This window comes from Mauremys mutica, chromosome 3 (assembly GCF_020497125.1).
Source record: "Mauremys mutica isolate MM-2020 ecotype Southern chromosome 3, ASM2049712v1, whole genome shotgun sequence".
Taxonomy (NCBI): domain Eukaryota; kingdom Metazoa; phylum Chordata; order Testudines; family Geoemydidae; genus Mauremys; species Mauremys mutica.
In genome coordinates this window covers 119,008,221-119,036,210 of record NC_059074.1, presented here as the reverse complement: position 1 = coordinate 119,036,210, position 27,990 = coordinate 119,008,221, and the positions used below count along the sequence as shown (strand labels likewise).

Here is a 27,990-nt window from a genome sequence, read left to right as displayed (position 1 = left end):
TCTTGCAGTTCTGGTTAAGTTCATTAGGATCCTTATTTATATTGTCCTTTTTGTGCATACACCATAAATTTCTATTTTGTTCACTTTATGCTTTCAACTTTGATTTCTTTTTTGGAACATTAAATTGTTTTCTTGTCTTTTCTATTATATTCTGGTAGCACCACCTGTTGAAGTTGCCCAGCACTATAAGACCCTGTTTTTCAGTTGTATGCCAAACTTTAACCACTTGGTCTGAAATTTTCCAGGCTGGGTTTCTGTCTCAGGCTGAATCTTTTTGAAAATGTCAGTGAAAATAGTTTAGCGATTTCTGAGAATGAGCCTTCATAAAAATACATTGTTATGCACATTAAAAAATTCTAGCAACTTTTTTTTTTTTTTTTTTTTTTTTTTTTAAAAAGAGCTCATGCTTTGGAGCAGAGACTTAAAATTAGGCAGTGTTTGGTCTTTTGTATCAGGAATGGGTCTTTTGCTGTCACCAGGAAAATCCAACCAAATTTGATCAAACTTTGAAAAGTTGCAGTTCACACATGCCCATTAGACATGTAAAAGTTTAACAGCTAAACACTCTGAAGATTCAGTCCTCAAGGAGTATGTTCAACCCCCTCCTATCTCCTAGTGCCCCCTGACTGCATGAACCATCCTCACAGGACAACTGAGCATGCTCCAGCCATCAGGGCAAAACCTGCAATAGCTGCTCTGGCCCAGACACCAGAACAGAGCAGGGAGCCTGTCTCCTGTGCTTCCAGTGATGCTCCTGCTGGCACCCAGACACCATGGAGGAGGAAGTGGTCTGATATGAATACAGAGGGGACAAAAGTTGAACTATGGGGAGGGAAAGTAGGACAGTAATAGTTTAGGACAAGAAGTCTGGGAAAACTGGGCTGGAGGGGAGGAGAGAAACTCTGACTGGGGGATGGTGTGGAAATCATGGGGGGCAAAGCCAGGAACCAGTTGGCAGTGGGTGGGGGAGTGGTCTCTAAAATCAGATTAGTAGACAGGGGAGATTGAGACTGTAAACCAATAGACAGAGGAGGGGCAGAGGAAAAGGAAGACAGATTTGACAAGCAGATGGGGTGCAGCTGGGAGTGGCTGGGGAAAGAGACTCAGATGAGGGAAATGGGCAGTGGGGAGAAAACAGATTTGATGAGGAGCTTGGGGCAGGAGTCTGAGTGGGACTGGGAGCCGGGAGGAGGAGGGGGGAAAGATTGGATGAGGGAGTTGGGGCAGGAGAAAGGAACTGGGACTGTCTGGGCATGGAGACTGGGACTAGGACAAGCAGACTGGGAAAATGGGCCTGGAACAAGAAGCCTGAAGAATGGAGACTGGGACTGGATAAGCAAGAAGAATGGAGACTGGGACAAGGAGCCAGAGGTGTGGAACCGGCAGAAGAGTGTTCCCACTAAAACACACTCCCCTTCAAAGCCTGAAGAGAAACCCAGGTTTCTTGAGTCTAACCATTCTTCTGCTGTCGGCAAATATCCATGAAATCTACTGGCAAAGTGTGTCTCTCGTCATCTTTTAGTGCTGGTCCCCACATTAAGTGACAATTTATTATTGATATTAGTTACTCCATTAGTTCAAGTGGCAATGGTCTATGCTGTGAATATAAAAGGCTCCTATTCTACTGATGCCACATGATGACATTTCTGTTTTATCAGTTTACATTTTGAAAAACCCTAATAAATTATGCACAAATACTACTACATTAAAGAAACCATCAAGTTTGCTAAGTGAAGCACTCAAAAGTTAGGAAAAGCCAGAATTAAGGTTGCCTATGCAAACTTAACAAGACCTTTTGTGCATATGCATCATTGTACAGTCTTTGATTACATGATCACATACTAGTTTTTCCACAAGACCCTGCCTCATTCAGTGCACTGGATGGATGGTGCTCACTGAATGAACTGTTCAATATTTTGGTTTTTTCCTTGTTGGTCAATGTATATTTCTAGGCCTTATTTACTCCACACTAGTCAAGCACTAATTAATCTATTTTCACAATGTCTCTGTTTGATAAGTGAGAGGGATATTATTTCCATTTACAGACAGAAAGATGAGACAGAGAGATGAAGATAAAAAGTAGCCACTGATTTTAGGTACTCTATTTGAGATGCCTTGGACTTGATTTTTCAGAGTAGTTAGCATTATATAGCCCTTTATACGTTGAAAGCATAGCTCCCAGTGACTTCAGTTGAGCACCATAGAAAGGTCAATGAGGCAAGTAATAAGTCTGTTTTCACAGCAGGGTTTGAAGAGCGTGCAGTAAATAAGGCATGTGGCCCCATACTGAACAATGAAGAGAAAACAAAATTTATTCCTGAGGGAATTCTGCACCAAAAAATTAAATATTCTGCACACAATACTTTACAATTCTAAAAAAAATTCTGTATATTTGTCAAAACAATATAATTGCACCATTTTCAATTATTTGCTGACAAATATTTTGAAATAAGTTACCAAAATAATTGAAAATGGTGTGATTATATGGTGTTATTTTGACAAATAAAATACGCAGAGCTTTGCAGAATTTAAATTTTAAAAAATTTTCAGTGCAGAATTCCCTCAAGAATACCAGGGTTCAGTGTGATACAATCGGTGTGTGGGCAGCTCAGTGGGGGGAAGGGGAGTCTGGGTGCAGGGAGAATGAGACTGCAAGGGGGGGTGAGGTGAAGGTGATTAGGGCTCAGTGGGGGGGACTGGGGCTTGGTGGGGTGGGGGTTCAGGGTGCAGCTAATTGGGGCTCAGTGGGGCAGGGGTCTGGGTATGGGGGGCTGAGGCTCAGTGGGGTGGGGACTTTGGGGGCTTGGTGGGGAAGTTCTGGGTGCAGGGGGCTCCTGATACAGAGGAAGCTGAGGGGGGCTGTTTCCGGGTGCAAAGGTGGGGGGAGGAGGAGGTCACTGTACAGGGAGCTGCTCCCTCCCCCAGCACCCTTCCCCTGATCCTCACCCCCCACACAGGCACCACCACCCCTACACAGTGCAAAGCTTCCAGCAGCCGGGGGAAGTTTCTGGGGCTTGATCTGACCCAGCTCCGGCTGCTCCATGCAGGGAAGGGGGAGGTGCAACTCCCCCTCCACCACCCCCTAGCTGGGACTAACATCCCTGGGTGGCCAGGGCATCACCAAACTTCCCCGCCCCCCAGTGATTTACCTCTCCCCCCAGCTGCTTGAAAAGACTGCTGAGAGGGGTGAGCAAGCACTGGTGCAGTTTCTCTTTGCTTCCCCACAGAAACTATTGCAAGGAAGCAAAGGGATTCTGCAGGGGGAGCATTTTTCTGCTGTGTTGCAGTTGCACAGAATTTCCCCAGGAGTGAAAATATCAAAGAGCTGCTCATTAATTGAGCATAAGTATTTCCTAACTTCTGATGCTTGACTCAGCAGCTTTAATAATGTTATTTTAAAAGAAGTTAATCTGAGTGTAATATATTATACGTAAAGTTCCATGTGCTGCAAAGTTTTGTTTTTGGAAGTCTCTACAGAAAATGTTCTTTCAGTTCATCCTTTGTTCCTGTACTTTTTTGTTAAACTAAATGTAAAATTGCCTTTCAAGCACCTGCTTGCAAAGAGATGTGCACATACAGAATGATTAATATACAGCTAGCGTTTCTGACAGATAAAGTAAGTGGCCTCACAGCATGTACTAGAAACACTGCCGCTTACCGTTTCATAAAACTGTGCCTGCTGTTCCAGGTACAGGCGGATCACGTTATTGTAGTCATAAATCCGGTTACTGTGGAAATGATTCATCTCCGCTGTAATCAAACACAGGATACAAATTAATTTAGAAAAATGTTCATCAGCAAGAGCAGTTTCATTAGTTTTGATTAGTTACTGTGTTAACTAGGAGTGCAGTATTGTTTTTTTTTACCAAATTCAGTACCAAACCCAGTCAGTGCAATTACTTTGGGAATACTACTACTTTGCACTTTTACAGTGTCTTTTCTCCATGGAGCTTACATTACTTTACGAACAAATTAAGTCACATAACAGGGATTCATCAGTCACTGAAATGCAGCCACCTTTGGTTTCAATCAACAGTTATAGAATAGTACACAGCAACAGAGTTTACTAAATGAAATAAAAAGGATATTGTATCCAATCTAAAAACTGTAGGCAAAATGGGATTACCTAAACTGGAATTTGGCAAGGACATTGGGGTTAACATCCACATTCTTATAAAAAGTGAAAAGCAGTAATTTTTATTAATTAGCGCAAAGATGGCACTTGTCAGCAGCAGTCACCCAATACTGTATTGAGACATTGGTTCAGTATTGACTCTGAGCAAAGACCATCACTTACTGAATCCTCAACAACTTGAATTGCACATCTTGGTGTCTCATTCAAATACTGACCCAGCCTGCCTATTTAACTTGCAAGATCTGACAGAATCACAGAATTTAGAAGTTTGGCTTGTGGCTAGGTATGGAAGTAATTATATAGAACACACTCAATACCTAGCAGATAAGATCTACTCTCAAGAAATAAATAATGGCCTTCATTGGTTTTATATCCTGATTCAGGAAAGCACTTGCGCACATGTTTAATGTTACGCCCATACTTAAATGCTTGCCTGAATCATGGCCGCAAGGCTGGTGCAACCTATTAGGCGACCTAGGCGGTCGCCTAGGGCACTAGGATTTGGGGGGCGGCATTTTCTTTGGCAGCAACGGCAGCGGCCGGATATTCGGCCGCCCCGGTTGCCGCTGGCATTTAGGCCGAGGGAGCTGGGGCAGGGGGGTGCGGGGAGGGCCACCTGCAGCAAGTAAGGGGAAGGGGGCGGCACGCAGGGGAACTCCCTGCCCCAGCTCACCCCTGCTCTGCCTCCTCCCCGAGCACGCTGTCGCTGCTTCACTTTTCCCGCCTCCCAGGCTTGCAGCGCCAATCAGCTTAGGCACCACAAGCCTGGGAGGCGGGAGAAGTGAAGCAACGAAGGCGTGCTCGGGGAGGAGGCGGAGTAGGGGTGAGCTGGGGCGGACAGCTGCTGCATGGCTCCCCGGGTCGGGGAGGGGAGCTGCCATAGGGCTTGGGGAGCGGGTGGAGCAGAGGTGAGTTGGGGTGGGGAGCTGCCGCACGGCTCCCGGGGGGGGGCTACCGCAGGGCTCAGGGAGGGCGCAAGGTGGAAGTTTCGCCTAGGGCGCAAAACATCCTTGCACAGGCCCTACATGGCCATAATGTAATCTCCTTCAAATGATAAATGCCTCCCCCCTCCACACACATACAGTTAAATGTTTTCAAAATCCCTTAGTCTGCTGCAATGAAACAGCATTTTTTAAGGCTAATAAAAACCAGAAATAATTATGGGCAAAAATAGCCACGTTTCTGAAGAAAGGAACAATATGGTCACAAGCAAACCTAAAAAACATATTTATTGTCTTAGAAAATAGTAATCTCTTTTGCTGAACAAATATAAAAAATAGCTTGTGTGTAATACCAGCAAAAGAGGTTTATAGAAATTCCTGTAATAGTGCCAATTAGGACCATGATACTAACATTTAGGGATTATAAAGGAATTGCTTGAATCTGAGGGGAAAAAAAGAGAAGTCAGTAATTACTTGAGACAGAATTTGGTTCTAACCTCTAATCAAGAGTCAACACGTCCAGGTTCACAAATTAATTTTTCTAAATTAAAATGGTCACATCAAGTCACCTTCCGATTCCATATTCAGTTACAGAAGTAGAATATCATTAAATTAACCCAAACGATTTTGTTTGGGGTGGAAAGTTTTCTGAGTACAGCTCTCCCCCATAAAGGACTCCAGCTACTCCTCTTCTTTGAAACTAAAATGTACTTGCACAACTCTAAAACTCTGTCTGTAAAAAACAAGTATTTTGGTACTAAGTAAAATACCATTTTCTTTTTATCAGACTCGAATTCTCAACAGCAAATGCAGTTGGTGACATTACCTAGAAGAAAATTCTACTCTCAAACCTAGGAAGGCAGCATTGCCTAGTGGCTAGAGCCCTAGACTGAGACTCAGGAGGCCTGGATCCTACTCCTGGCTCTGCCACTGACCGGCTGATGACCTTGGGCAAGTCACTGTCCCTTTGTGCCTCAGTTTACCCATATGTAAAATGGGAGGATACTGACCTAATTTGTAAAGCTCTGAGATCTATGGATGAAAAGCGCTACGTAAGAGCTAGATATTCTTATTCCTAGTGCAGCACAGAATTTCCCTTTAAAATTTTCCTCTTAACTAGTCTTTCAAAGTCTGTAACATTGTCACTGAACTTCAAGTTTGTTTTACCTTGTAATGCATAAGCCATGGTGCTTACACGCTTCACCATGTTCTGCTTATCCTGTGGTGTTATTTTACTGGTTGCGACTAATTTATCGCTTTCCTTCACTTTTTCTATTGCTCCCTGTTAAGACCAAAACGCAGGATGATTAAAACAGCAATCAATTAAAGGTTATCATATTAGCTTAAAACAGGGGGTTCTCAAACTGGTGGTCAGGACTCCTCAAGCAGTCACAACATTATTACATGGGGGGTCACGAGCTATCAGCCTCCACCCAAATCCCGCTTTGCCTCCAGCATTTATAATGGTGTTAAATATATTTTAAAAAGTGTTTTTAATTTATAGGGGGGAGGGGTGTCTCACTCAGAGGCTTGCGATGTGAAAGGGGTCACCAGTATAAAAGTTTGAGAACCACTGGCTTAAAACAATAATAACTAGACACAGACCCATAACATGTGTACAAAATCTGATTTTGCCTTTCAATATTTTCCCCAAAAATTTATTTAATTTTAGATATTTTTTGATTATGCCAGTAGGGGGGAAATGGCAGAAGACATGAGCACTGATTACAAGCACACTGAAACAGGGTTTGATACACAAAAGTTAACATACATATTTATAGGAGGGGACAACAGGCCAAGCTTCCAGAACATAATGGAGTTCTAGATGGAACATATCCAAACACTTTCAGCTTCCAAATGCTTCTAAGACCTATTCGTCCAAGATTTGTACAACGTAAACTGCTTTAAGATAACTTAACTCCCAAAAGGAGCCATTTACTATCAGTGACCTAATGACGTTTATGTAGCCTTTGACCTAGGAAGAATAGAGGCTGAGTTTCATAGAACTAAACTTAATGCAAAAAAATAATAAACGTACAGAGAATCGGTTTCAAAAGCACTCTCTTCACACTAAATATTCAGCTGGCATGAAAGAGAGCCTTTTCTCAAAGGATATTCTATTAGTGAGGGTTCTTGCTTTAGGCTTTAACCAACAAAATTTACCTAAAACCATTTTTCAAAGTTCAGATTTTAAAAATATTTTATGTGCTTTAAAAAATTGTGGGGTGTTTGGATTTTGGGGGGTGGGGTGTCACACAACTGTTCTGATAGATTCCTCAAATTGTTCTGAAAAGTTAAACAACATAGTATATCAAGACACATTAAGTTGTCAAATTCAGTTTTGCTTGTAGCTTGTCCTGTATAAAATGAGAAAGTGTTCTCTCAATTGAAAATTTAAATGGAAGGAAATTAAAAAAAAAATGTTGTGATAAAAACAAAATATTCAGTTAGAAAACAAGTGATAATTAGTTTTGTTTTTCTGAAATGTATGCAAACATTCAAAACTAGAAAACCTATTTGTTACATATATTAATATATTGTACCACTGATATCCAATTATAAACAGGGTTTAGCAAAATATCTTTTAGTAGGAATATTTAGTCATTTGGGCTTTATTTGTGGGAGAATTAAAGGTGTGCCTGGCAAGTCAGCTGCTTAGAATGAGCCCTTTTTGGGTGCTCATACAATTTTACATACTATAATTTTTTTCTGTATCAATATTGGTCTATTTGTTTATCTGATGATCACATTAGCTTCATTAGTTGTATAAAGGTAAAGGATATTATTAGCCTCCACCACTATAAACTACTTTTAAGGTTGAATAAATGCTGATGAAAAGCTAGACATTTCATGAATATTATTGCTAAAAAAACAATAGTTTTAAAAAAGGCCTTTAAAAAAAATCCCCTCCTCCCCTGAGAATTTCTCATTTGCAACGATTCCATTGCTATCTTCATACAGGTTTCCAGCAATACTGACATTAGGGGTATGGGTAAATTGAATATCTGAGTGCAGGACAGGCAAAGTATTGATTTTACACATGCACACCCCTCCCTTTTACTCCTCACTATACCCCCAAGTTCATATATCCTGTGAACTCCTCTCCCACCCTTCCCCCACCCTCACCCCCCAAAAAAGTTACCTTGTGAGCTCCTATAATGTCAGGGAAGCAACCGAGAAATCCCTTGTATTCGTGATTAGTTTCCATCAGAAAATGGAGATCTTTCCTTGGCTAATAAAGAGAATTCAGCAGTTATTAATAAAGAAAAATTTATGACACATTAATGTCAGAATTTAATAGAAAGTTACACATATTGAACAAGAGCTGTAAGGCCAAAAAAAATCCAGCGGCAAAAGGAGGGGAAAAAAAAGTATAACGTGAGAAAAAGATGAATATTTAAAATTCGCTGCCACCCAATGTAAAGATCACTAGTTCTAGATAAAGGCAAGAATTTATGGATTTTGAAAACACTAATGTCCAATGTTTAGCTGGAATACATGTAACGGTAGTGAAGATCGACCCATTATTTTTAATATAAAAGGATACATCAGGGAACAGAAGTTCAGGGGCCTCAGTGAACATAAAATCAATAGGATAAACACTCAGTGCCACTTTTAAAAAGCTTGTGTTCCATATTTTACTTAAATTATTGTAGCTAATCTCAAGGTTCCACTGAAGAGTTTTTCCGAACACAGCAGTGACAAAACAAATCATTATGCACAGATACACACTGTGCAGATAAATGTACCCAACCAGCTATTACCTTCAAAAAGTTATTTGTGTTTTTAAAACACCTTCACTTCCCAATGTAACAATGGATTTGAAAATAACTTTGGACTCTGGAGATTATGCATTACATGAACAGTCAACAAGTTCTAAACAAAGCCAAATTTAAGGCCTGAACACTGAGGCAGGTACAGGATCCGTTTTTTAAAATTAGGGACTCACAAGTTAAACCCAATGAAGTAATGAGACAAAACAATACATATGAGGGGCAGCATAATCTAGATCCAAGGCCACTTGTCCATACTAAAAATGTTTTTGAAAAATTTCCTATCATTGTTTAATGGCATTAGTAACAGTGGGAAACCTAGAGTAGACAGCCTGTGCCAACACCAAAAAGTCGCATTTAATCAGTTGTGGGGATAATCAATTTGATCTCTTGAAGGCCAAGGTGTCTGATCCAAAGGAGATCCCTTTCTAAGCACTGTTCTTTCAGCTGACAGAGAAGAGAAATAATTTATAACAGGGCCGCCCAGAGGATTCCGGGGGCCTGGGGTCTTCGGCGGCGGGGGGCCCTTCCGTTCTGGGACCCGCCGCCGAAGTGCCCCGAAGACCTGCGGCGGCCTCCCCCCCGCCTCCGAATTACCGCCGAAGCGGGACCCGCCGCCGAAGCGCAGCCCGGTCTTCGGCGGTAATTTGGCGGAGGGGGGCCCCTGCCGCGGCTCTTCGGGGCACTTCGTCGGCGGATCCCGGAACGGAAGGGCCCCCCGCCTCTGAATTACTGCCGAAGACCGGGCTGAACTTCGGCGGCGGGTCCCGCTCCGTCTTCGGGGGTAATTCGCCAGCGGGGGGTCGTTCTGCCCCGGAGCGGAAGGGCCCGCCGCCGGCGAAGACCGGGAGCAGAAGAAGCTTCTGCGCCCGGCCCCGCAAGAGTTTTCCGGGCCCCCCGGAGCGAGTGAAGGACCCCGCTCCAGGGGCCCCGAAAAACTCTGGTGGGGGCCCCTGTGGGGCCCGGGGCAAATTGCCCCTCTTGCCCCCCCCTCTGGGCGGCCCTGATTTATAATGCAAGTTATTACTCCTGGGGGAATTCTGTGCCAATGTGCAATGCAGAATTTTGCAGAAATTAAGGTTGAGTGCACAGAATTTCTTCCCCCTCCCTCCCCCAGAAATGGGCTGCAGTGCTAGAGGGTTCCTAGCAGCTGCAGCTCCCAGCATGCCCTGAGGGAAGGAGAGGGTGGCACACAGGAAACTCTGTGCAGGCCTCGGACCAAGCATCAGGCTGTCTCTCCCTCTGGATCCCTGGGTGGGTGGGGGTAATTTTTTGGGGGGTAGGGGGGGGTATCTGGGCAAGGAGGGGCTTCTTTAAGTCTCTACTCCTGGGGGGAGATGTGTGTCTCTGTAACGTTACAGACATACTTGCTGATGGTATTTTGAATTAAATTACCAACATAATTGAAACTGGTGTGATTATGTAGTGTTATTTTGACAAATAAAATTTGCAGAATTTTAAAACACTATGTGCAGAATTTTTCTTTTTTTGGCATAGAATGTCCCCAGGAGCAAAGTTATTGAAAAATTTAAATGATAATGCAATCTTGGAAAATGGTGTGTAAAAATATTGATTTTCTTATGGATGTAAAATGTATTAACTCTGCAAGAAACAGGGCCGGCTCCAGCTTTTTTGCCACCGCAAGCAGCGGGGGAAAAAAAAAAGAAAAAAAAAGAAAAAAGAAGAAGTGGAGCGATTGAGCTGCCGCCAAAGTGTGCTGCTGAAGAGGAAGAGAGGGACTGAGGGACCCGCTGCCGAATTGCTGCCGCAGACCCGGATATGCCACCCCAATAATGGATGGAGTGCTGCCCCTTTCTATTGGCCACCCCAGGCACCTGTTTCCTTCGCTGGTGCCTGGAGCCGGCCCTGGCAAGAAAGTCAGAGCAGAAGGAAAACCATGATCAAATCTCATTGTATGTTGTCATGTAATGTGTATTGGATTGACTTGCATTCTATTAGTTTTTATACCTGTTCTGCCACGAGACTGGCAATTTCTTCATATGTTTTTCCTGCTTCTGTTATTGCTTCATTGAGATCAGATTCTCCTAAAAATATATTTCAAATTAAGGTGGAGTAACAAAGTCACAAATACAGTTGCTGAATAAACCAATGATTTTAAAATCAGGCTGGTCTCGAGTAATGAAAGCCTGTGTGCTGCTGTAGTTATACATTTACAAAAAATACACAGAAGAGAATAGAAGCAAATATTGTTCAACTCTGGTATACTGGTATCATAAGTGAGGGAATGGCCTTTAAATTACTAACGTGATAAAAAGGCATGTTTACATATTCAGGCATTCAACTTGCACAAATTAAACACAAAGCGCCGGGCACTGTAGTTAACATTAACATCTATTTTTAAAAACATTTAATTATTGTATTTTTAAGGAAGGATAGGGATTGTCAGAGGGTAAAATAAGCCTACTAAAGCAGGGGAAGAACCTGTGAAGACACATTTTATTAAAATCAGGAGATTAATTGTAGAGTTTTTGTTTGTTTTTTAAAAAGATGTTTGTGTCTAGTAGTTAATAATGAATTCTCTTTGGTGGTCCAACTAGCAGTATTGGTAATCCCAAGCATTCAAAAAAATCATGAGATTTCAAAAAATACATTTTGGGTTATTTCTTCTTTGCCATCTGGTTTCTGAGCCTTTAGGATACACTTCGGTAACATTTTCAAGCTTTGCTCTTCAACCATGAGGACTAGAGATTTGTTTTTAAAATCAAGGTTGAGATTCTCATGATTGCATGCCTCCAGGAACTGGGGCTTTAAGAAAAATACCAAATACTGTACGAGTTGGTAACGCTCCTAGCGCTACACAGAGCAAAGTGTAATAACCATGAAATTCTTGCTTCTTAAGGCGTTTTTGAGTCTTCCCAAAGAATGACTGTAATGATTTTCCATCCTGGCATTAGCTTGTTCAAGTCTTCTTGGCCAACAAAGAGTTATGAAAATGAGCTAGTGGAGCATATCTGGTAGGCTACAAGTAAGCATTATAAGAACAACTGCACACTATCCCCTTTTCATTAAAAGGGATCCCAACTATGTACTTTTTTTTTGGCCTGATAATTGTTTTTACATTATTATTATGGATACAAATACATTGAATATGGGTATTTCTCCATTTTCTGAAGATCTTATTTACTAAGGACAGAATCTGTTATTAATAGCAAGGGCTTAATATTTGGCAACTGAAGAGATGCACCAGAATAAAAAATTTTTTTACTAAAAGAACCACTTTGAAATTTAGCAGCTGCTTTTTCTCACCAGTGTGAACTGATCAGTGTTAAGGAGAGGGAGAGATACTAAAGTCAGGGTATGTCCTAAAGGAGGAGAGGAAGTAAAGGAAGACAGAGTGGCCATCAGACCCAATGTGCAGACTGTTTCATCAGCCTGATTTCAGAAACTGGAGAGCTCCCAGATGTGCACTGCTATGAGCTGCAGAACTTGAGTAATATCTGAATTTCTGGACTTTGATAAGAATGGTGTCTGAGAAATGTTTCTCTCCTTCTCCAACTTCTAAAAAATGTTTAGTCATGCCATTTTGTGCCTGCCTGGAGTTTTGAAATAACAATTTTGAAGGTAGATATCTTCACAATAAAAGACTTTCAAGATATGTAATTCAGAGGCAATCCCTTCAGAGGCTTGAACTACAGGGAAAACTTTCAAGGAGCCCAATTTCCTAGTTTCACAATTCCACAGCTGCACAGGGGAATGTTTCTGAACATTAAGACGAGCTGCAGTTTAGGCACCTTTCTCCTGGGCTGTATTTGAGACAAAATGGAGCACTGGTTGAACTAGAAAAGGAAGTTAGGATGTTCTGGGTGGTGCTTCTAATGGGAGAGAAAAGGGAGGAGGATCACAAGTAGACTGGCTTTTCAGAACCCTTCCCATCTTAGCAAGAGAGGGTGTGCACATGTTTTTCTGATTGGGTGGGCAAGGTTATCAGGGACTGCCCCTCACTTTCCTCTCCCTTGTCCATAATGCACCCAAGAAACCTTCATGGATTGGAGCTGGGGAGAGAGGAGCATAGCATAGCTATAGGGTGGTGATAGGGCATCCCAACCCACCTCTTCAGAGGGGAATCAGGGTGTGGAAGATGGCAAGGTACAGGTGGTGTCAGAAGGGGTTCCATAGGCTACCACCAGCAGATTGCATGAGGTCTTGCCTCAACCCCAACCAAGTTGGTTCACATCATCCTTTCAATGACAGGAAAGCACAAATGCAAGGGGAAAGGAAGTGTTTTTATTCCTTGTGCAAAATTAAGCAAATGTGTGGCAAGTGTGGAGGCCAGCATGGCACTCAGTGATAGAGGAAAAGTTCAGAGGAAAACAGGGTGATCCTCAAGTCCAAGGCAGGACCAGGAGGTAGATATGGCAATGATACAAAAATCCCCATCTTCATTAAATTAGATACACTGGTTTATTCCAATAGGGCAGACAAGTCAGATGTCAATGGGCAGGTTTTTAATCCCTCATTCTGGGAGAGAGAGTTCACATTTGGGCCAAGAAATTGAAGCCAAACCGGGGGCTGGAACACGTGGTTAGGACCAAACACTAACAAGATTTGTAGCTGAAGTTGGTGGTGAAGCATGAGGAGTTCCAATGCCAAATCTTTGGTTGTTCCCTTTACAGGTGGGGCCTCATGGGAATACTGTTTTATTCACTCAAGGCTCCTTAGTGAACCTTCTATTGTCCTTGGTCTGCTGCTCCTCATTAAATGCTTTTGTGTGCAAGGTTAAAATAAATGTGAATGAGGTGCTCAACTGGCGAAGGATGAATTAGGGGTGAATCTGCCTGAGGGTAGAACTAAGACTTTAGTCTCTGAGATTTTCAGATTAAGGGTTGTTATTACTCAGATTAGGCCCTGCCCATGAGCTGTCCATATCACACCCGGTTTTTGAACTGTTTTGTATAATAATGGAATGGGCTGTTATTTGTGCAATGTGTTTACCCCTGACTGATTACAATTTGCACAGCTTTCTGTTCACTAGAAGGGATATGGGCCAGGTGAGTGTGTCCAGCTGCAGGGAACCTTTCAGCAGATGGCAGGATGTTTGGGGTTCCCTTTAATCATAAAGGAAAGAGACAAAAGGATCCACATGCAGCAACTGACATATTTAGCATAGAATTAGACATAGCAGCAGTGTTTCACACCTCCCTGGGGATAATTAGCGGGCTTATGGGTATTGATTCAGGGAACTAAAATCTCTAAAAAGCAGCAGACCAGCTAAAAACAGCTGCAGATGATCATAAGGCATCCAGTCTTGACTGCAAGGTGGTAATGCCCAACAGGCCATTCTGTGAAAATCTAGTAGCTGCCCCCTTGGGTGTTAAGCGGCCCTTGTTTGTCACTGTAACAAATAAGATATGAAAGGATGGGTGGGGCAGGGGAAATGGGGGGAATTCCTGAAGGAGTTCAATATATTGTCATATTAGCCAGCTGACTGGAGATACATACAGTTGGTGTTAACTCAGAGGTTTTACATTATCAAGAGGATTGATGTATTCAAAAGTGGCCTAAGGAGTGGCTTGAAATGGGTGTACACATCATTATGTGCCAGTTAGTAAAGTCTGCACAGCTAATGCAGAGGTTATGGGCCTGTGGGTTGCACTATTAAATATCTTTTCACCACAAGACAAATTCTTGGTATTGATACTGGTTTTGCCAATGCTCTCCATTTCAGAAGGGCAGATTCTGGTAACTAATGCTGTTTGCCAGTCAAAACTGGTTACCAACACCCTGTTCTTTGTGGAACCATAGCTCCTGGCGGCCTTAAACACTGGCAGAGAACTCCATTGGCTCAAAGACATTCTCAGTTTTCAAGGCAGGTTTCACTGAGTTCAGAGTTAGGAAAGGCATCCGCCCACGGTTGGCCCATTGCCAAAAGCTCCTGGTGGTGAGATATGTGGTGTGACTAGCGTACCACAGGTTGGCAGCATCCACCATGGGGCCAGTCTGTTGCTAGCTGACAGGATTTGCAGAATAACGTGGGGAGTTTTATTAGGGAAACTCGTGAAGGGTTTGGCCCAGGGTGGGAGGACCCAGCATGCAGGTGAGGCATCCCCACAGCCACTCAGATTTGGTTTAGTCAGGGCCTTGCCTGGACTTTGCCATTGTAGAAAGAAAGCAGTTTTATTTAAGGCTCCTTTCCCTTACACCAAAGAATGCCACAAGTACTGTAGTGTGGTCCCCGTGCCACAGGAGTACTCTGGAACTGGCTGATGTACGGCTCAGACAGCTGTCTGTGTTCCTATAGCAGAGATTCCCAAAATAGATCAGGCAGCGCACAGGATCATGACAGTGTTAAAGGAATACTGCCTGGATGAATGGGTGTATCCAGTAAAAACCTGGAAGGTGTGCTTGCCTCTGCATATGCATGAGGCAGGCTTTGCGTGTGTATTTGGGGGTCTTAGTTAACTGACAAGATGTCAGTTTGCTGTATGATCAGAAAGGGATTCTTATCTGGGGCTCAATACAGTAAATTTAGCATATACTACTTTTAGGATTGGTGCAGCCTCCGTGGATATCGATTCTTGGATGTCTCAGACTATTGAAGATAAGATGTTAGAGAGCCTATCTCCACACTATGGAGGAGTCAGCAGAGCAAGTAGGGAGCATATGTTAAAACCTGTTTCTCATTTTTAGGGGAAATCAGAGTTAATGTACCTGTCTGGATTTGTGCGTACTCAATGGTACACTGGTTTCATAAGCAGGTGGTTACATCAGATGATTGGTCTAAGCTGGGCTTCAGAGCCAAAGTTCTCTACACCAGTTTGGCAAAAGCAGCATGTTATGGGACACTCCTGTGTCTCTTTTGCACTAATCTGTGGACATTTCACATTGCCTAGCATGCCAATAGTCCATTAGGGAAGAATCATCTTAGAACTTGCACCAGGCTCAATTTGAAAATTAACAGTCAGTGGGATTTAGGGTGGATTACATAGCTATGGCCAAGGACCAGGTTGGTCTGATCAGAAACACTCACAAGGCAGATATGTCAGAGAGCTGGCAGACACACACAAATAGATTTGATCAGGAGAACCATGAAACAAGAAGCTGTCAGTCTTTCTGCCTCTTTTGGATCTGTGCTGATGGTCAAAGAGAGCAGGAATGATGCCCCTGAACCAAGGAGGGAAAGAGTCCACTTATCTGATAAAGGACCCAGTATGTGGTTGAGCTATCCCAAACAAACCACCCCCTCCCCCCACCCCCCAAAAGACCAAATTTGACAAGAGTTAGCTGCCAGACAGTTGGGGGGCAGGAGGGGAAGAATGCAACCAAGCAATTTGCTGGCATCTCTGTAAATGGTAACAGGCTGCAAGGGGAGAGCTCTGAGGATAAACCTGAGCAGAGGACCCAGGAAGGACTAGTGGACTCCACAAGCCTGTGGGGTGAGACGAGGTGTAAAGTCTTCACATACTGAACTCTCCCTCATCTATTCCATCATTCTTCCTCACGGGGGGAGGGTGATGGGAGATTCAGTACTGGGCTGACTCATGAATTGAGTGGTGGAGGGTTGGGTAAGGGAGCCAATCCTCATTCTTTGGCTGTACGGTGTGAAGCCATTTAACCCTGCACTGGACCCAACTGTTGTGGTTGGGAGGGGGAGTGTGTCAGCACCCCCTTTAATATTAAAATTAAAGCTGAAGCCTGCTGCTTTAAATCCATTCATGTGTCTATGTCTTCGTTCTTCTGCATGTCCAGTCAATCACAGAACAGCAGCATCCAAACCAGACATCACATGAGATTACACACTAACAGCAGACAGAGCTGAATGACTGGTAGTGATAAAGAGATTTAAAGTAATTTGTGCACTCCACTTGTTCTGTTTTTTTTGGAGAAAAGTGAATTTTGAAGCAAAGGAAAACAGAATGTTGTACCAGGTGTATTAAAAAGTAAAATATATGGGATCAGGACAATCAACTGGAAGGAAGCAATTTCTTCTAGCAAGACACTAGGGTGCAACCAGGTATATCTAAGGGAGTAGCAAGGGGAAATATTCCTGCCTACTTCCCAGTTACCATGGTCTCTATTTTCCATACCATTCGAAGATGCTGGAAATCAAATTACCAAGTTCCTTCATAAGGCTGATCTGCAAGTTTGCATCCTAGCTTTTAAAGCCACATTCTTTGTTTTCCCTTTACCCTGGTAAAATAATGTGTGTGTAATTACCAAAGTAAAGTTTCACTTTCTTCCCAAAGATTCATGCTACAGGTTTTGTTTGGCTCCAGTCAGGGTTTGTATGCAGGACACTTTACATATTTAAGGTCAACTTCAAGTATGGTACACAAAACAAATACACAAGAACATAAAAATACAGAACATACACCCACAGCAAAGAACCTAATTTCAAATCACAGGTTAAAATGGAACCAGAATTAACAGGCAGAGTTTATAGAAGTATACAAAGCAAGGAACTAATTTGTAGTAACCAAGTAGAAAATCCCACCTGGAATAAGTTACTAAATCAAATGTCTAAAAAAAAATTCAGAACATCTGTAAAATACCACAAGGAGTCCAGTGGCACCTTAAAGACGAACAGATTTATTTGGGCCACCGGACTCCTTGTTGTTTTTGTGGATACAGACTAACATGGCTACCCCTTGATACTTGTAAAATGCCAGTTAATAAAGTGATCTGAAAGAAAAGTAAGTTTTAAAACTCAGTGACAACATTCTAGGTTAAAAACAAAAACAAAATCTTTAGGTTTATTTTGGGATGAAATCTGAGAAAGATTCCAATTTTGGTTTGAGAATTTGGGGGGGAGGAAAGGGCACGCAGGAGAGTGACCCGATGAGGTCCTTCACCATGTTGAAGAATCTTTTCTGCACATTACTCGAGAAAACACTAGCAGAATTTGAGTGACTACATTTGATGTAGCCAGCAATTCTATTCCAGTCCTGTGGAAAGAAATGGGGAGGAGAAGCACTGTGCTAATAAATGTGTATTATGAAATACAGATTTGATTTCTGATGCTTCTAAACAGCAAGTTAGATATGCATAATGAACAAGCAAACTGAAAATCTCAAAATGTGATCACTAGCCTAGTAGAAATGTGCCAAACTGGAATTCAAGTTTGGCCCAAAATAAGATAATGCATAAAATAGTCCCACAAAAAGAAATGCTCACTAATTATTTTTCATCTTATGCCTCTTTCCCTCTTCCTCACTACAACTCAACATGACAGTCTCCATTTATTAGTTGTGTAGATAGGGCTCTTTAAAAAAACAAACAAACAAAGTGTCTCCAAATCAGGTAAACATAATCCAGTTAATTACAAAAAATGGTTTTAAAATGTCACCGTATAGTTGTGATAGCAGATGTTTTTACATCCACCAATTTCTTCTGTAATGTAACACACAAGTATTGATCATAAAAGACATGCTACAGTAGATTGTCAGTTAGGTCAATGACAATGTTACAAATTAGTTATTAGATCAGACTGCTACTGTAAATACCTCAAATTAAACAAAAATTATTGTAAGATATGTTCTGATTTGAATTCTCATTTGCATTCCTTATATAAACAACATGCCATGCCATTTGAAACTCTAAGATGTGGGTACTCAGTCAATACACATAGATAAGGAAAATGTTACTTATATTGAGATTTAAAAATTAAAAAGTCCCAAAATAATAACACAATATTGACAGCAAAATGTTGTATAATAGAACACTTGATATAGTATTTCTTAAAAATGAAAGAACAGTGCAAATGAATATATAAAATACCTTGGTAACCACTGGTGCTGAAAACCAGTGCCAGACTCTGTAAGGCTTTTCCTATCTTCTGATATTCCTTGGGTAATGCTGAAGAAAAAAATAAGTAAAAACGTAAATACTGTTTTACACTTTCACTGAATTATACAGCATTTCTGGTACCAAACAGCTATTCAATATTAACCAACATTTATTTTTGGGAAAAATGTTCTAGAAGTCCACCATAAGTCATATGTATGTATTACATTTTATGAATATTTTTGTAACGGCAACCACTTTAAATGAAAAGATAAAATAGTGTCTTAATTTAGACCTTCTATAATTAGCTCAAAGAGATGCAATAATATCCGCACAAAGGGTAGTACTTCATATCCATACTTGAATAAATTGACCATTCCAAACTCCTGCAGATAAAAACCTTCAAACCGCACTATCACTTATTTTAAAATATAACTGTGTAAGTACATATTTTTAAAAAAATCACACACAATCTGTTTCTGTATATACAATCTATGCATCTGTCTCTATGTATATAATGAACATGACATATTGTGCGTGTGTATGTCTAGATCTCTCTCAATATCGTACACACACACACACACACACACACACCCCTATTCGCCTTCCCCCCACTACAGTAGAGGGATGTATGTTTTTCTAAGAAAACTTTGCTGCTGCACCTTGAGCAGGGGTGAAAGTAAGTTAAAGGACTTACCGGTATGCCGGAGTCCTGAGCTGGGGGCGTGGCCTCAACTGGAAGAGGCAGGGCCTTTAAATCACCCCTGGAGCTACCAGCTGCAGAGTGGCTGGGAGCCCCGGGGCAATTTAAAGGGCCCGGGGCTCCAGCCGCCACTACCGAAACAGACCTCTGGGCCCTTTAAATCACCACCGGAGCCCTGCTGCCACTACCCCAGGGCTCTGGCAGCAAGGCTTGGGAGGCAATTTAAACGGCCCGGGGCTCCGGCCGCCACAGGGAGCCTTGGGCCCTTTAAATTGCCAGCCTGGGAAAGCCGGTCCGGCATGGCATACGGGCTTTTGCCGGTACGCCGTACCATACCATACTGGTTTACTTTCACCTCTGACCTTGAGGAAAGAACTGAAAAGGTCACCATGTGTGTCCATACTTGCTTATCTAAAGCAACAAATGTGTTTAAAAAGCTTGATTCAGGTAAAATGTCCCCCACCATGGAAGCTTAAAAGTATTCCTTCATTTTCTCTGTGAAGAAAACAGAATATTTTGTGTTTAAATGAACCCTAAAACTGGGGAGGGCATCACTTTATTCCAAATACCTATTCGTGCAACCTATACAAATGCATCCCAGAAGTACAGTGAGATTTTTTTCTTAAGTGAGCCATAGCTTCCTTTTAAAAATAAATTTGTTTCAGTGATATATCCTTGACCTGGAGTTAGTAACATGAAGACACAACCTTTTATACTAAGAAATAACATTAGCTGCAATGTTAAAATAATGTTAAAATAAAAGAAGAACCCTCTTAAAAAGATAGCCATCATGGTTTCAAAATGTAATACTTACAGTAGAAACTAACAACATTGTATACAATTATAAGGCTAACAAAATGCGCTTGTATGTGTATTATACAATTTGGTGTTCTATTATGTCTACGCAGACATGCATGCACAAATTATTTCTCCACAATGAGGTTAGAATAGCTGTGGTTTATGGCTGAACTTTTAAATTATAAACAGCATGCATAATTCATATACTACAGACCCATAGGCCTGAAGTAATCTCTGAAATGGAAATAATATTTTGCTTGTATGAACTGTCCATTTTAGAAAAAGAGATAGAAGTTGAGATGTTTGCTTTTTCATTTTTGTTTTTAATTATCTGTATTTGGGGAAGTGTATTGTGTGGATAAAAGAGGGACTAAGTAGTTTTCAATTGCTCTGATATTTTAGTATTCATACCAAGGTAAATGCCTTTTGACACCATACAGTGGGGGTCTCTATTAGTATCTTTAGGCCTGGTCTACACTTCGGGGGGAAATCAATCTAAGTTACGCAACTTCAGCTACATGAATAACGTAGCTGAAGTCAACGTACTTAGATCGACTTACCATGGTGTCGTCACAGCAGTGAGTTGACTGCTGCTGCTCCCCCGTCGACTCCGCCTGCACCTCTCATGGCGGTGGAGTACAGGAGTCGATGGGAGAGTGCTCAGGGATCAATTTATCGTGTCTAGACTACATGTGATAAATTGACCCCCGCTGGATCGATCACTGCCTGCCAATCTGGTGAGTAGTGTAGACATATACTAAATCAGGTATTCTAAGGGTAATTCTTGCTAAGAATTATTTAATGCATCACATTTTAATTTTTATTTCTTGTGACTGGCATTTCCTATGCATTGTGAACCATTCACAGTACTATCCCTCTGTGTGCCCCATTAACCCAACGTTCCATCCTCAATTTTCTCCAGTGTGCCAGGGCATCACCATTCTGTTTTGAGACCTAGGCAATCCCCAGCAACGTCAGTCTGAATTTATGACAAAGTGGCCACTCCAACAGAGGAAAATTTGTATTTCCAATATTTCCTTCTACCACCATGTGTCATTTAAATTATATTATGAAAGCGAATATATAAAAAAGAAGGACTAAAGGGATACCCAAAAGCTCTTGGGTAAGATGGGTTCAGATAACTAGGGATCCCTGAAATTCCAACTCCTGTGGTACTCCAACCCTGCAAGAATAGATCTGCACTGCACTCAAGCAAAAAAAGAAGATAGGGACTGCTAAGATAAGAAAAGAACAGGGCATGGAGACAGACCCAGGAACTTCTGTCCCATGCCTTGTCTCCTCCTCCATCCAAGATATTGGAGGAGGAGGAAAAAAAGAAGCAGTGGTTTGCGTGTTTTAGTTTATGCAGTTCCTGAATTCTATAGATATTAAGTTCCTTCTTCAGTACAACTGTTGGGGATATAATGAATATTTGGTTAACTGCAATTTCACTGCAATGGTAAAATATTAATTATATTCCACTACTGTTGTAATAATTACTGTTCATAAATATTAAAACATTTTCTCAGATGGCCACTTATTCTTAGTTTATTATTATATTGTTTTATATTGCAGTAACAATAGACCAGGACTCCACTGTATTAGGTCCCTGCCCCATTTTTTTTTTTTTTTTTTGGTAAACAAGGAATGCAGAGTAGTTGTCTTTTGGGTATAATAAGATTAACTATAGTAATAAGAATTTTGGAGCTTTACAATAATGATTATTTCCAGATAAAAACTATGTTAAGATGTAGTTATGGTTGAGAGTATATATTAATAAATTTAGGATAAAATACAATACCGAGATGTTGCAATTATCCCCAGACCAAGTGTTATAAACTCAGGAAATTTAGTTAAGGGAGGGGGGAAGGAGGGGAAAGGGGAAAAAAAAATCTAATCTTTTTTAGCATTGTATGCCTTACTAGTAATTTTCAGTGTGTGGTTTCATCTAACATAGGATGTCCTCAAATTCAGTTGATTTAAATACATTTCAAATTTAATAATAAATACACAAATATATCTAAATAATAAAAGAGCAAGGCAGAGAGGACTTAAACTTGTAAAGTTTCCAAGTGACACTTACGTCCAGTACAACGTTTCCAGTGTTCTTGCCCCACTGTCAACAACTCTTTAACTCCATCATCCATGGATTTGGTGAATCTGCCTACTGCATCACATTTCTGTTCTCTGTGGAGTAAGAGCAATCCCATTACAGACAGATACAGAGTTGTTCCAATTTGCTACAGTTGGCATTTAAACTGATGCAACGGACTTCTGAACAACTACATGACTATTATTAATAATAACTTTTACAATGCCCAAGAACGTGTTAAGCATTTCACAGAACTAGTAAAAGACTGGGGTGAAATCCTGGCCCCACAAAGTCAACGGCAATTTCCCCACTGACTTCAGGGGGGCCAGAATTTCACTCCAGGTCCTTTGCCTGATGCTTCATACTGTTCGTTATACTTTCCATCCTTTAAAAGAAGTCTGCAACTGGATTATCATTCTTGCTCTGGATCCCTATGGATAAGGAAAGGTTTACGTAGCTAATCCAAAACATCCTCTATGGCAGTCTCACATATAAAGGATATATGACCATTGCTGTTGTGTATTTTAAATTTTGTGAAGAAAATGCACCCGTAGTCCACTAGTGCACATTTTAAAAAAATTTTAATGTGAAGAAATAAATATTAAAAAAAGACAAAAGAAGTCTGATTTCTTAAAATGATGGTACTCACAAAAACAGCAGCTATAGCCTATACTCACAGAGACCAGTCTACAAAGGGTGAATCTGATATGAAAATGAATTTCAAAACTAGACTACCTCTTCAGGGAGAATACAAATATAGTCTCAACCTGAAGATGGCTAATCGATTTAGGATAAAGAGCTGCTGATGTCTCATGGAAGAAATGCTAATATTTTGTGCTCAAAAACAATCTGCTTGGAATTCAATTTATGCATTTCTCTTTCACTTGACTAAGGGGATCTGCATTAAAATATCAAAATGTATATAGCACAGAGTAAGCTCTATAAATGTCCTAACATTTTCATTAAAATTTTTCCCAACTATACCGTATTTTATCTAGTGCCCATGAGACCATTAAGATGTAGGTATTATCATCTCTATTGTACTGAAAGCAAGAGGTTAAGTGACTTGGCCAAAATCACAGACTGGGTCATTGGAAGAGCTGAGGCTAGACTTCAAAGGTTCCGAGATCCCAGCTTTATGCTTAGGTTACTATACATTTCTCCCTGAAAGCAGTACCTGATCATTCTCCATGAAATGCCAATTCTTTGTTTGCAATATCACAACTTGTAATTGGGGAAGTTTGTGACTTTAAACAGGAAAAACAACAAAACAGCGTAACTTTAATAAGCCAAGATCCTATTTTCATGCAAAGTCCCAAACACTGAAGAATTTGATAAAAAAATAAGGCCCGCATTCCAAAAAAAAAAAAAAAGTTACCCTGTTTATGTGCCACCCAATTAATTATAATAGGACTACATGTGAGAATGAGAATAGACATAGTAGTAATTGTTTCAAGAATTAGGCCACATTTTTAGGATCATCAGTGAAAGGTGATCTAAAGGATTTAACCACTTAATGGGAAGACTGACTTACAATATAATAGTGAAAATAAAATATGCAGAAATGAAATGTCAGCACATTCACTTTGGACAGGAGACAAACCAATAGAGCAAGAGTTACATTTAAACCCCTATGAACTCTACTGAAAAAATGCTGAAATTATGATAAATATAAAGTGAGATTTAACCCATATGCCATGAGAGTGTGTTTGACTCCCTTCTGGGAAATAAATGGACAGAAGACTTAAGCCTTGTCTAAACACAAAAGCTCTACTGATTTAACTTACAAACAAGTTAAGTAAATAAGTTATAGGTGCAAATCCATTATGTGGACAATTAAGTTGGTTAAGAGTACTTTAGATTGAATTAGTTTAAAATAGTTGCCTTATTGACTGGCAAATTTTCTACCACAGTGTGTCTGTTGAGAGAGATTAATAGGGTAGAGTGGTTGAGAAAAGAAAGAATGGCCAATGAAAAATCAGAGTGGTAAGCTCCAGAATAAATACATTTTTTGTTAAGTATTTTCAAAGTTGCCCTATAACCACCTGCTTTCTTCTACTAAAGGAGATAATTCATAATATTTCTGTGAATTAAGGCATACAAACCTACTATTTTTTTATTCCTGTTATTAAAAGATATATTATGAATGGCACGTACGTAGATTAAGACTTGCCCTTGAAACAAAAACAAATAATAAGCTTCCTAACTTAGAGGCCCTAACACCTTACAGCCTCATCATTTCTCTTTCCTGACTGATGAGAAATGTTATGCCTCTTGATATATTTTTACAAACCAATTCTCCTGGAGCTTTCTTATCACATCATTCTCTCACTCACATACAAAATCTATTTAGTACCAAGGGTTTTTGTACCACATTGATACCATGGTATTTAAGCACATAATTAAGGTTGAGGATGAACAACTGATTTTGAAATGGAAGAGACCTAGAAGTCCATTTCCCTGCTAGGGCAGGACTGTTTCCTTGAATATAGATAGATATTACTCCATGCACCACAATGATGTTGCTTTACCGATAAAATGCTCGGCATAGGCCTCATATATTTCTAAGTGTAGGTACAGTATGATATTGCTATTCTAAACATTTTTCATGCAATCACATCAGCTCATCCACAAACATTTAATGTCTTCACAGACATACAGACATTATGGAAATCCATTTAAACACCCATGTTCTACAGTAGATGGGGGACGAGGCAAGCAAATCACATATCTCCTCATTTTTCCTTTTAAAACAAGATTATGGGAATTAAAGCAAAGCAGATCCAATTTATCACCCTAAGGTTACCTAAGAGCGGGGTGTGTGTGTGCGCGCGCATGTGCGCACACATTCCTTTACACTTATGAAAAATTGGGCAAATTTTATATACGACTTTTAAAAAAAGTTTTTTTAAAAAGTTTGATAATTTAAGTCACTCTTCCCTCATTTGTAATAGATTTCCCTCCCATCAGAATGCTTTGCTGAATGAATTAAATATTATCTTTTCCATTTATGCACAGGATTGTTTTTCTTGCTTGACAGGACTGTCTACCTCACATTACATTTTTTTTGATACATTCAGTTGCTTTGGAATGATTCAGAACTGCCACAAATAAACAAAATATACCATTTAACTGCAGCACTGGCAGGCTTCAGTGCCAATACTCTGCCAATGCTCATCGACTCTGATTCAAGTTAGTTGCAAAGAGAAGTCCTTTTAGGACCTGCCTTCAATCTGATCTGCGATTCTGCATGTGCAGATCTGTGCAATATCCTTTTTATTGTGTCAGAGTTCTAACAGATTTGGAGAGGTCTCCACCAAATCTTAAGATAACTTTATGAGAAAGCTACCATTTTTCAGTTTCACCTCAATGACCAACTGCCAGAAGTCCTTTGATACCACCAGTATGTATACCGTATTGTCCCGAGTATAGGCCGCACTTTTTCCCCCTAATTTAAGTCTTTAAATTAGGGGTGCGGCCTATAATCGGGATCTTGAAAAAAAAAAAAACCAATAAAAATACTTTAAATCCCAGCCGCGGTGGGGAATCAGAGCGCTCTGGGCTGCCCGTTGCGGCGGGGAGCCCAGAGCCTTTTAAATCCCAGCCGCGGCGGGGAATCAGAGGGCTCTGGGCTGCCCGCTGCGGCGGGGAGCCCAGAGCCCTTTAAATCCCAGCCGCGGCCGGGACTCAGAGGGCTCTGGGCTGCCCAGAGCCCTTTAAATCCCAGCCGCGGCCGGGACTCAGAGGGCTCTGGGCTGCCCGCTGCGGCGGGGAGCCGAGAGCCTTTTAAATCCCAGCCGCGGCGGGGAATCAGAGGGCTCTGGGCTCCCCGCCGCATCGGGCAGCCCAGAGCCCTTTAAATCCCAGCCGCGGCCGGGACTCAGAGGGCTCTGGGCTGCCCGCTGCGGCGGGGAGCTCAGAGCCCTTTAAATCCCAGCCGCCGCCAGGACTCAGAGGGCTCTGGGCTGCCTGCTGCGGCGGGGAGCCCAGAGCCCTTTAAATCCCAGCCGCGGCGGGGAATCAGAGGGCTCTGGACTGCCCGCTGCGGCGGGGAGCCCAGAGCCCTTTAAATCCCAGCCGCCACCGGGACTCAGAGGGCTCTGGACTGCCCGCTGCGGCGGGGAGCCCAGAGCCCTTTAAATCCCAGCCGCGGCGGGGAATCAGAGGGCTCTGGGCTCCCCGCCGCGGCGGGCAGCCCAGAGCCCTTTAAATCCCAGCCGCGGCCGGGACTCAGAGGGCTCTGGGCTGCCCGCTGCGGCGGGGAGCTCAGAGCCCTTTAAATCCCAGCCGCCGCCGGGACTCAGAGGGTTCTGGGCTGCCCGCCGCGGCGGGGAGCTCAGAGCCCTTTAAATCCCAGCCGCGGCCGGGAATCAGAGGGCTCTGGGCTGCCCGCCGCAGCGGGGAGCTCAGAGCCCTTTAAATCCCAGCCGCGGCCGGGACTGAGAGGGCTCTGGGCTGCCCCAGCCGTGTCCCCGCCACCCCCACCGCCGGCCCCGCGTACCTGCCTCCGCCAGCCCTGGCCTCGCGCCGCCCGGCTCTAGCCCCGGCCACATCCCCGCCCCGGCCCCAGGCCCGCCTCCTCCGGCCACGTCCCCGCCTCCTCTGCCACCCGGCTCCACCCCGTCTCCGTCCCGCCTCCCCCGCCGCCCGGCTCCAGCCCCGTGTACCCGCCTCCGCCGGCTCTGGCCTCAGGGCCGCCCGGGGGGGAGGGGGCAATTTGCCCCCGGGCCCAGCAGGGGCCCCCACGAGAGTTTTTCGGGGGCCCCGGAGCGGTGTCCTTCACTCGCTCCGGGGGGCCCGGAAAACTCTTGCGGGGCCAGGCGCAGGAGCTTCCTCTGCTCCTGGTCTTCGCCTGCGGGGGGAGGGGGGGGTAACCTGGTGAGTTACCGCCCAAGCGGGACCCGTCGCTGAAGTGCAGCCCCGTCTTCGGCGGTAATTCGGCGGCGGGGGGCCCTTCCGTTCCAGGACCCGCCGCCGAAGTGCCCCGAAGACCCGCGGCGGGGCCTCCCGGCGCCGAATTACCGCCGAAGACCGGGCTGCACTTCAGCGGCGGGTCCCGCTTCGGCGGTAATTCGGCGGCGGGGGCGCCCCGCGGTGGGTCTTCGGGACACTTCGGTGGCAGGTCCCAGAATGGAAGGGGGCCCCCCCCCGCCGGAGACCCTGGGCCCCCGGAATTCTCTGGGCGGCCCTGCCCGGCCGCACATCCCCCGCCGCCCGGCGCCGTCCCCGGCCGCGCGTCCCCCGCTGCCCGGCGCCACATCGCCCGTCCCCTGCCGCCCGGCTCCGGACCCGGCACCGCATCCCTTCCCGGCCGCCCTACTCTGGCCGGCCAGCTACCTGGCTCTGGCCGTCCGGCTCCCGCCACATCCTCCAGCTCCGGGCTCCGGCCGCGTGACTCCTGCCCCGGCCCAGTATCCCAGGGCTCCTAGCTCCAGCCGCGGCCGGACTGTAGTGCCGCCAGCCACACCCAGGCAGCGCAGTGAGGGGGCAGGGAGGGGGTGTTGGAGAGAGGGCAGGGGAGTTCGGGGTGGGGGGTGGATAGGGGTTGGGGGGGTTAGAGGGCAGGGAACAGGGGGATTGAATAGGGGCAAGGGTCCTGGTGGGGCAGTTAGAAAGGATCAGGGGATGGATGGGGCGGTGGGAGGCAGTCGGGGGCAAGGGTTCCAGGGGCTGTCAGGGGACAAAGAGAAGGGGTGGTTGGATGGGGCAGGGGTCCCTGGGGTGGGGGGAGGTGTCAAGGAACGCGGGGGGTTGGATGGGTCAGGAGTTCGGGGGGGGGGCATGATTCCTAACCCTAAGAACATTTG

General features: G+C 43.3%; 1 protein-coding gene across 6 annotated transcripts in view; it reads right to left on the bottom strand.

The window, feature by feature from the left end:
• Nucleotides 1–27,990, bottom strand: part of LOC123366829 (palmitoyltransferase ZDHHC14) — a 328,341-nt gene that overhangs the window by 5,336 nt on the left and 295,015 nt on the right. For all 6 annotated transcript variants that reach the window (XM_045010625.1, XM_045010624.1, XM_045010626.1 and 3 more), the window contains 6 exons: nucleotides 22,175–22,278; nucleotides 18,585–18,662; nucleotides 10,818–10,894; nucleotides 8,219–8,308; nucleotides 6,244–6,358; nucleotides 3,659–3,750 (listed from right to left, as the gene is read on the bottom strand). In XM_045010625.1, the coding sequence (XP_044866560.1) occupies nucleotides 3,659–3,750; nucleotides 6,244–6,358; nucleotides 8,219–8,308; nucleotides 10,818–10,894; nucleotides 18,585–18,662; nucleotides 22,175–22,278 (556 nt within the window). The remainder of the gene's footprint in view (nucleotides 1–3,658; nucleotides 3,751–6,243; nucleotides 6,359–8,218; nucleotides 8,309–10,817; nucleotides 10,895–18,584; nucleotides 18,663–22,174; nucleotides 22,279–27,990) is intronic.